Source organism: Bombus vosnesenskii, unplaced genomic scaffold (genome assembly GCF_011952255.1).
Source record: "Bombus vosnesenskii isolate JDL3184/JDL3185 unplaced genomic scaffold, Bvos_JDL3184-5_v1.1 scf7180000013579, whole genome shotgun sequence".
Classification (NCBI taxonomy): Eukaryota; Metazoa; Arthropoda; class Insecta; order Hymenoptera; family Apidae; genus Bombus; species Bombus vosnesenskii.
Window position 1 is genome coordinate 97,004 of NW_022883131.1, and position 10,725 is coordinate 107,728.

At 38.7% G+C, this 10,725-nt stretch overlaps 1 protein-coding gene across 1 annotated transcript; it reads left to right on the plus strand.

Moving 5' to 3' along the window:
* The first annotated feature begins 6,117 nt into the window (after nt 1–6,117).
* On the plus strand, nt 6,118–8,609 carry LOC117238658. Its single transcript, XM_033503748.1, has 2 exons — nt 6,118–7,682; nt 8,357–8,609. The coding sequence occupies exons 1-2, from the start codon at nt 7,561–7,563 to the stop codon at nt 8,550–8,552; spliced, it is 318 nt and encodes a 105-aa protein (XP_033359639.1). The 5' UTR covers nt 6,118–7,560; the 3' UTR covers nt 8,553–8,609.
* Nucleotides 8,610–10,725: the final 2,116 nt, after the last annotated feature.

Genomic DNA, 10,725 nt, shown 5'->3' on the forward strand with positions numbered 1-10,725 from the left:
TACGTTTCGAAACAGTTCCAAGTAGAATATAATTGTATTTAAATTTGATCCCAAATTAATGATAAATTACCGTTTCCAATAAAACATTATATGTGCTCTGAATTGATTTGTTATACAATAACCTGATATTTTACCTAGCGAGTAATAATTTGACGAAAAATTAGATAAATTCATCGAATCGTGTTCAAAGCTTTCTCTAATTATCCCTAGTCTGTTCCAATTATAGGGATCATCGGGCTATGCAATTTCATGCGATATGTTCAATCGATAGTCAGAACTTGGCGTATAATTCGTTGCCACTGGTTAATCGTGACAGTTCATCTAGCTTTCGGGATCGATTAATTAACAGCAGGGCAATTAGATGCCATGAAAAGGAACGATTGGCGTCCTCGACGAATTATGCTTCCTTCTCAGGTAGCGTTGCTAATTTGATAAAAAGTTTTGCTCGGTTGGCAATGTCGGCTGAGGATCGCAGTTTGAGAGAAATCGATCGACTCGCTGCAAAGTTGAAGCAAATTGCAAAATTAGATACGTTGTTCGGCTATAAATTAAATGCGTCTGCGAACGAAATTTTATTACAGTTAACACGCTCTTCCAACAATAACATTTCTCAAACTGTCTACAAACTTCAACGAACCACAAATAACAAACAAGAATTAAATTTTCATAAACACGCTAAACTATTCTCAAAAAAATTCCAACTTTCTTAAAAATCTAACCAGAGAAATTCGTTCTATGGAATAAAACCCTGGCAAATCCTTCTTCAAAACGTCTGAAACTGTCTAGAAATTTTACGAAATCCTGAAAATATCGACGAGGAATTAGATCTTCTTAACTCTACGCGTTAGTCCATTTGGAGAAAGATTCTATCCAAGCCAACAAAACTTATGAAATCTGAACATAGAAACTCGTTGTACGAAGTAAAATCCTGGCAAATCTTCCCTTAGGATGTCTCAAACTATCTACGAAATACATCGTACCGCAACTATATTGGAAAAGAATTAAAATTCTTTAACGCTATAGTTTAATCCGCCCTGAAAAAATGTCGCACCCCCTTAGGCAGAAATTTAAACGTAGGAACTGATTGAACATCGCGTACGCGGACTTGTTGGTCGCTTCGCGAGCTGCGGTAGTTCGATTCCGCTTCTTTTCATGCGAAGCAGAGGGCTGGCGAGGATTATCGCGTTGTCCGGCTTCGGGGATGCAATTTCAGTGGAATTCTCGTCGACCCCGCGGCCAACTCGCCGGAGATAATCCGAAAAAGCGGAAACGGCTCGGAAGTTCGAGGTCGTGGTATGGTTTTCGAAACGGGCAGGGGATGAAAGAGGGCGAGAGAGGATTGTCTGTAACGAAGCCCATCGGTACAGTGAAAAACGAGCACACGCGTCGTGGAAAATCGCAGGGACCTCTTGTCACCGGATATCGGCTGCAACAAAATCGATTTCACGCCCACGTTGTCGCGTGCAACAAGTGTTCAAAGAGGATAGGAGTAGGCGAAGGGCAAAATAAAGGGGCAAGAGGAAAAAAAAGAGAGAATAGTAGGGAGAAACTCGCAAAACGCACCTTCGATGCGCTTTGTTCCGTGCTTGTCTGCTCGAAATTCGACGATTTTCCGGCAGACTTCTCCAACTAAGAGAGTCGAAAACGCGCCAATACCGAAAATATATTCTCTTAACTACTTTCATCGCTTTAACGTTATATAGATACTCGAGTCTCTCCTTGTTTCCGTTTTACGTATTACGATCAATCTTCACGTCTGATCGTACGACTTTGCGAACGTAATCCCACAAGAAATAAAACTCTTTTTCGTTATATCGATTAAAATTATAACAGCGTGATAGAAATTTTTTACGTTAAAATTGCAAAATTAGATCCAACTAAAAGATTCCTCGAACACGCACAAATATAAAAACTGAGATACTTTGACACCTAGAAATAAGAATACGTAATTTCTTAATCTCGCATATCAGATTGTATCGGTATAATCGTTAAACGATCATTGATGATCATGCATATATCGTGCGATAATTGAAACGATATAGAACAATGTATATTCGTTCCATTCTTTGGAATTATTTAATCTGTATATAAAAATAGATAAATAGAGAGAGAGAGAGAGAGAGAGAGAGAGAGAGAGAGAGAGAGTGAATTTGTATTCGAGTAATTTATAAAACACTCTTTGTATCTCAAGAAATTTCCAAACTTTCGAAAATCAGCTTCCACTTAATACCGTTCTCTTCGGAGTGGCCGAACAAAGTTTCAATAAATCAAACCCCGAAAACGAGGACAAGCCTTTTCGTCTCTTTCAACATGAAAATTCTGTTCAACGAAGAAACAATGGACGCATTTGCCGTACACGGGACCGATAGCAGGTAATTCGGTCCCGGTACATCGTCCTCCATCGTCGACTATCCTCAAACCCTTGTAGGTACACTCGAAAAGCGTGGTTCGTTGTAGATAGACGGAAGGGCTCGACTTGGTGCCACGCTAGGGATATCAATCGATGTCACGCAAAGTGTGTGCGCTTGTAAATTAATTGGCCACCTGTGGATAGAGGTGACTCGAGGTAGCCATCGTTTTCCTTGTCCGTCGCGGAGATCGGATTCTAATCGGATTAGTTGCCACCCATGTTGTAACTAGTCCACGAAGGGACATCGGATATCTTATCAACGTGATGAGACATGTAACCGTGGTTTGAACGTTATTGATCATCGTAGAAACCCTTCGATCGACGCATCGTAAGACGAAAGATGCATAGTATATCCAAAACTTGTAAGTCTCTAAACGTTGATGAAGACTGCGTTTATAAAAACATTCGAATAATATAGCAGATTATCGCAAAAGTGTTTTCCTTCTTTACAAACACGTCTTTTGCAACGATGCATCCTTATACAAACACGAAACACGATCTGCGAAACGTTGTGTTCTTTGTTCTAATAGAACAGATCATACGCAATTCAATAAAATAATGTAAACCAAGAAACGTCCGCGTCTATCATTTCCTTATAAAACGAAAGAAACTTTTGCAACGATCTAATATATTTGAACGCAAACTTGATATTTAAAATGTATAAAATAAATTTCTAAGTAGTATTAATTTTTATCCCATAATTTGTTATTAAAATCAACCACGACGCATCGTAAACTGATGCAACGGTGCCTTTCGCGCTACGTGACCTATAAAGAGTTGAAAAATTGCATCGACGAAAACGATGCCAACCATGCTTATTTGTATTCGTCGATTTGCATTCGTTGCGAGGGTTTGAGAGCTCGTTACGGCAGCGCGAACGTATCGCGAGGATATCGTATTTATCTAACACGTGCTCGGAAGACGCGTTCGTGCTGTGCAGGAGGCTCGATTTCAATATCAGGGGATAGAGGCCCGGTTAGAGATACAGGAGATTCCTCGAAATTAATATAGAACTCGTTTGTATGCAACGAAAGGAATACGAGCAGCTGGATGTAACGAACCTTCGCCGTGGCCTCTTAAGAACGACTCGTTACGCAGTCGTTAAATTATCAGCAAGGTGTTAAATAGGAATTTAATATTCGAAAGTTTAACAGATCCTCGGTAAAAATTCTCCTCCGAGTTAGTTCTTTATTGCGTTCGAGGCATCGAAGAAGTTGAATAATAGCAGATATCGTTGATATAAAAAAGAAAGTGTATGAAGAAGATTCGCTTAGGTACTCGTGTATTCGGTTTCTAAAGTTAGAAAAATTTAAAAACTAGAATCGATTGGTTTAACAGCCGAGCTCGATTATTACAACGATTTTCGTTCATACAACGTGAGGTTCGCGCTACCCTATCCTAACGGCGCTATTGTCAAACTCGCTTTCAACGGCCGCCATCGTACACGCACTCAAAGAAAGGAACAAAAGTGGAGAATCAGGCCAAACAGGTCGACGAAACTGCAACGCGCGGAAGGTGTATCCACCGTGCTTCCTTCGTTAAAGAGTGGCGTGTGGAAGCTTTTGTAAGCCGACCAACGATCGTCGTCGACTCGGAAAGGAAAGCACGTGTCAAAGGCGCGTTCACGGTTGTCTTCGTCTGCCCGTTGTCGTCATCCGCCAAGAGAAAATTGCGACGCTCGGTGAAAATGAGATGGTAGCGAACAAATGTACAAACGAGACAGAGAATAAATAGGAGAAAAGTCGAAAGAACGCAGGACGAGTAAAACTAGCGAAAGAAATCGTGAACTAACGAAGAAAAAGATAGAGAAAGAATGCAAAAGCAAGAAGAGAAGCTGGTTCCAAGCTCGAGAAGGGTAGCACAATGGAACCATATAACACTGTCCACGATGCGGACCATTAGCGGCATATATTCGAATGCACGCTCCCTCTGGCTCGTATGCATTAAATGAACAGTCTAGTGCGCACCAGGATAGGTGCAAACGCGCAAGAGGCAAACGTTTTCCCACGGCACCCTACCTGATATTGCACCTACTGGTATATATGCCGATATCGAGGGTAACGTTGCTACCAGTTGCAAAATTATTCCATGTGCCGTGGCCGCATCGAAACTTCGAATATCGCTGACAGAGAGAAAGAGAGAGAAAGGGGTGGTTGGAATGAGCGGTGAGTTTATACGGTAGACGAGTTGAATAGAAACGCTCGCTGCGAGATGCAACGATAGAGAGTAACGCATTCATTCGGTTCGCCATCGGACTACACCGGTTCCTGTTCCGACTTTTGTGATTGATAACGAACGAGGCGAGGGTGAAAAAGATTCGCAGTGACCAGGTTACGGCGAGAGTTTACGAGAATCGAGATTTTTCTTACTTGTTCCTTCTTAACGCTAGAATTACCTTCGATAAACTTCTTAAATGGCCTTTTTGCGACGAATGTTGCGGGATAATGGCAGTTAGAAGGTTGGCTATCGTGATAAGAAAAGAAAATAGTAGTTCGAAGATGCCATTTATTATGCAACAAGCTAATATTTTAAAAAAAGGATACGAGAAAATCCTCTTACAAAATCGATTTCTTCGGTAAGTAAGTTTCATGTACTAAAGGTTCAACAATCTCGTGAAGGATCTAAAGGTTACATAAACCAACAGGTGAATATCCATTTAAGTTTAGGTAATCACGATATAACCGTTGCTGCAGACAAATGCATTATATAGATAGATTTTTTAAAGGATCCAAGTAATCAAGGAACTCGTTTAATCCAACAGCACAGTCACGTTCTAAAAGTGTTCTCCGTGTTACGGTGAATCGAACTACACGCGGAGTGAAAAAATTCATTCGACCTATCAAAGCAGAAACGAACAGTCGTCGATGGGTGGTTCGCCTTCGCTTCCTGAATCAGTCTATTCTGATTCCTAAAAAGTGAATGCTAGCTAAATTACAGCGTCGGTTAATCTCGGCTCTTTTCGTATGCAGGACCGACGCCGTACCCCTTCCCAACCTTCTCCCGCTGCTCTTTTCTACACACTGTTGGCCAGCCAGCCAATTAGCGTTATCCGCGAGAAAAACTTTGCGAGTTCAACCCTGTTTTTCTTATGATACGCTTTGCAAATTTTCGAGATGAAGATAAGTGGATGAATAAACAGTTTACCAACTGTGACTAGATCGTATTTGCTTGTTAATTTGATGGGCGTAGAAAAGGATTCGAGATTGGAAGAAGTAAATTATTAGGTTTAGGTTAGGTATGGTGAATTAATTTCATTTCATCGTATCGCGTATCGAGTTAAATAAATTATTACAACGTAATTCGCTCGTAATTCTTTCCGATTTTGTGTCTCGAACTTGTAGCGGCACATGAGTCAGAGGACGATACGAATCGAGAGCGACTCATGTTGTTTTGCCACGGGACATTGACACCGTCTTAACGCACGAAACGTAACGATAAACAAACTCCGGACAAAACGATATAAATAATATAAATATAATATAATAATATATAATATAAATAAACGAATACGATCTTTAGAACAACCAGTATCGAGCATTCTTATGAGCGAACGTAAACATTGCCTTGTAAACGCATATCGAGCAACACTGAACGAACGACGATTAACTCTATACTGCGAATAAGTTTAAATACATTTGACTATACAAAGTATTAACTCGTCTTATCGGTATATACACCAACACGTTTAACCGTCCACCACAAACTAATTCAATTTTCTGCCATGAAAGATACAAATAACATGCTGATTGATCTCTATCCTCGAGCTACTAGCCATTGAAACCAACTTATCCACGCATATTATAAATAATACCATTACGTCTGCGGGCGTCTTTCGTTGTACAAAACGATTCCTCGAATCCTTAAACACGAAGTTTCGAAACTTAAAGCAAATATCTTGTAGCGAGGCAAGCCCACATGGTGTCCGTATACTTGCGGATTAGAATTCACGACAGTATCAACAACGTGGAATACAATCGTTTACGCACGCGGTCCAACAATCTATTTACCCGAGTCTGAAGCATACTCCGACCGTCCACGTGACATAATCTGCAGCTCCGTTGCGAGTTATCGAGTTCATCCATACCCAAGTTCGATCAACGCCGGCTTAACTATTTAGAATCTCTAACCGTAGTTCTGGGATTTGCTTTGACGAACCAGTGTAGAACATCCGCGTCTGACGACGAATTCGAACCAGTCCACTGTTCGTGGCATGCATTGTGCGACCTATGCATGCATGCACGATGTTTGCACTGCTTGGTCGCCACGATTATTGTCCAGCGCTGTTTGGCCGTGTGTACGTACCAGCGGAAAACTGGAAACCTCTCTCGAATCGGATTCGAGAAGTTCTATGTCTATATCGTGAAGCAGAGTGCGGAACTCGCTCGAGAGCCGCTTTCTAATGTTCGTGGCGGCTGTATTTGGTGTGTGTGAGGAAGTTTCGAACGATAGCTTCCTGCGCTAGACAGAGAACGACCGGAAAAGTGGTCGTCCCGCATACGTAAGTTTGCCAAGATTTATGGCGCACGCGAGACGACTGCCCGAGAAAAAGATAAGACTCGAACGAGATACGAGTGCGACGGAAGAAAGCGCCACGGACACTGGCATTACCCGACTTATTTACCGGAGATGTTTGCAACCGGAGAAGGTGGGTTCAGCGAACGTCGTCGAACGAAACAAGCAATCGCTTTGAATTAGGAAATCTGCAGCTGTTTGTGAAAATAAAAGATCGTTAAACTCGTTAAAGATAACTGCTGTATCCGCGCGACATCGATAACGCACGAAAGACTACATTATTTAATCGTGTAGATTAAAGAAGAAGAAAAATTGAAATTTCTCCTTAGACGTTAGACGTCGATGCAGGTATCGATCATTTCGAACAAGAAGATTACGAATTACGAATTACCGTAGGAACAAACACCAACGAGGATTATTGGATCCGGGGAATTTAATTGATTCAAAACACGGTATGGCACAACTCGCATACGGATCTATTGACCGCGCATAATCTAGCCAAACCCATCCATTCCAATTCGTATTCCAACATGTTTCCATTCAATTTCGAGTTCGTCGCTTACGAGAAGTCTAATTTGAAAATCAACCGTGTCTTAGGCTAACACGCGTACTTCCGTCGGTTACCGGTTGCGACGACAATGCAACCGCGGTCCGTAAGCCAGGATTACGGACCTGGACTTGTTCTACGACACAATATCAATCATGTTCTGTTAGTTAAAGTTCGTCGTTCGAGTCACCAACGTAACGCAAACCGCACCAGGTAAGTAAAATTAATATTCCCTGGCTAGCGTGTGACGAGGCTGCGACCAACTTGTACACAATTTCCATCAAATGGAATTTCTATGTGTTTCCGTGAACATTTAATAAGCGACAATGCTTCAGGAAATGTAGATACTGACTATGTCTATGCGTAAAGCACACACTAAGGATAGAATTGACATGATCCGTGATTGTATGAAATTTCGTTTCATTAGCTCACGTTCAGAGATGCCAACCTCGAAAAAAATCGCCATGTTTCCTAAACTCTCCGCGATTTGCCAAGTATAGCAGTAACAATATCAATAGTATAGTGATGTTAATAAGGAAGATCAGTAAGATCTTATTATATAAAGTGTTTGTTTACAACGACAGATTCAAATAAATGGAATTTTACCGTATATTAAATACAAAATTGCATACAGACATTATTAAATAAAATAACGAAAGTCGTGATATTGAATACTTTAACGTAATTTTATATTACAGAGTAGTGTGTGTAAAAACATATGAAATTTACATGTTTAATAAATAATTATTGAGTAACCATAAATAATTGGTATATGCTTAGAATTAGGTTAGGAAAATGTATAAGTCGATACAAAATAATAAATTTTATATTAATTATATTAATAATAATAATTACATCTTCTATTTAACTACTACGTATAAAATCAGTGCCAACGCAGTGTCTTCCGCACTGATGAGTGATTACGAATGGAATTTAACTCTTCATGTCCTCTCAAAGTCAAGGAATCAAAGCGTGTTCATGGATTCGAGGAAGCACGTGCAATCAAATCAAAGGCAAAGAGATCTACTCATCCAATCATGCGTGCTACGATCGGTAAGTCGTATGATTTGGTTCCTTTGGTAATAAGTTCAATGTTCAAATATGATTATTCGAGCTCAGATACGAACTTAAGCTCGTACGAGTTCTACGACATTCGCGCAATCTTCAATGGCTAACATTTAATATATGTTTATTGAAAGATATCTCTAAACTAGTATGTAGATCTGATAAAGTTTTAAAGTTTGAAAGCTTTATCCTTGTCTTAATTAATTTCAATGCATTGTCATAACTTATAGTATTCTCTGATTTTGAAAAATAATTAATAAAGTTAATCGAGAATCAAACATAATACGGTTAAATGTTCTTGACGATTTTTTACATGCTGTACTCTATTCCCTTTAAATTACGAAGAGTACATATTTTACGAATAGATAATACTAACTTATGTTGTAATAATGTTTTAATCATTTATATTTTAATAACAATCATTACTCTCGCCAGCATATATGTATTATAGATGGAATCCTCACTACTTCTTTATTATCAAATAGTTTTACATCTTCTGGCGCTCGATAACGTAAATCACAATTACTCGTGAATCAAATATAATATGTTTTTCCTCCCATATATGTACTTTTAACCAAAATATGGAAAGTGGCGACAGCTAGCGTAGTTTTTGCGAAATAACTAACGACACTTATTGATTCACGCATTTGAATTTATCCCTGTGTTTTAGAATAATATATATACAAATACGCCATTATGGAAATTGTTAGATATGAGAACAATTGTGAATACGAGTATCTTACTTCTACAATTAGGATAATCTTAGATTCTTTAAATCGAAGCATCTATATCCGTACAAACACATGATAAAATAGGTTGAAATAAGAAAGCGTGGCAAAGTCAACTCACCAGAAACGATGAAACGATGATTTCTATGATGAAAGGGACGTTGTTTAATTGGTCTTTTGTTCCGCGAGATTCTTTTCCTTCCTGCAAATACGCCAGGATTTCTAAAAATCGATACGCGAACCATACGCTACAGCAAGATATTTCAGGTAACAAAAGCAATTCAGACTATTCCCCGTGGCAAATGAGGCGCCTCCTGATTAACACACATTGGCTCAATTACACGGGTTAGTCGAGGGAACACGAAATTGCCTGCTATTAACAGAGGCACAAGGGTGGATAGAGACACGAGATATATCGAGCGGATTACACGATGATACTTTGAAAACCGACGAATGCAATCGGATGCACGCGGAAAAAATTTCTCGAATTAGCACCTTTTCGCACTCGCGTAACACGTATGCTATCGTACACACATACAACGATTGCGAACGAATGTAACATTTATAACCGTACATAACACTTTTTGAATATCCGCTTGTATCTCATAATTTCATTGAATAAAACGGAAACAAACAGAACAGTTGCAACACAAACGTTATAAAATTGAGATACTTTTAAAAAACTACGGTATTTTACGATTATATTATAAATCAAACGGAGGCCACTACACATTGCGTCGTATTAATTACACGTCCGACACGATACTGCTTCAAGATTTTCAAATATGAAAGGTGCTACGTGATTGGTCGAAAGGTGAGAGATGCGCAGTTCAACATAATTTTGAATCTGTAATAATATAAAACTAAATAAATGCAAAATAAATGGGGAATATTAGAAAATTTTAATACATTTACTAATTTTCTATTTATGAAAAATAGTTAAATGTTTACTATAGAAATAAATCATATTTTATATACCCATCTACATTTGATTGATAATATATATTAATATGTAATTGGTTATCGTTTCCTAAAGCAATAATTGGCGCCAATTACAAATACGATAAAATAATAAAATTTAAATTCATATGCAGATTGCAAATAAATTTAATTTCAAACTATTTCTTGTTGACAATACAGATTAAAATCACGATATTAAAAATACAATAAGTAAAACGTATTAGTGGAAACAAATAACAAATTTCAATTGTAATATTAGTTCTTGCCGTGCGAGAAATGTCGTAAACATCTGCCGCGAGTACTGATAACTGTTTTACTTTTGTCTCAATTAATTTTCTTCATATTTTATTGCACCTCATTATATCGTTAATTTATTGTTTAATGTAATATCGAAAAAAATGTCGAAAATCAGCGAACTCAAGGAGTGCCTTCATTACGATTTAAAGTGACGGTAATTCACTAGCCATTTTGAGTTTGAAAATTTTCAACGATTCGAAAGTTTC

Excerpts from the sequence above, each read along its gene's own strand:
- LOC117238658 (XM_033503748.1), top strand. The coding sequence starts at position 7,561 with ATGCAACCGCGGTCCGTAAGCCAGGATTACGGACCTGGACTTGTTCTA. Across the intron at positions 7,683-8,356 it reads CGTAACGCAAACCGCACCAG|TGCCAACGCAGTGTCTTCCG; the intron begins GTAAGTAAAATT and ends GTATAAAATCAG.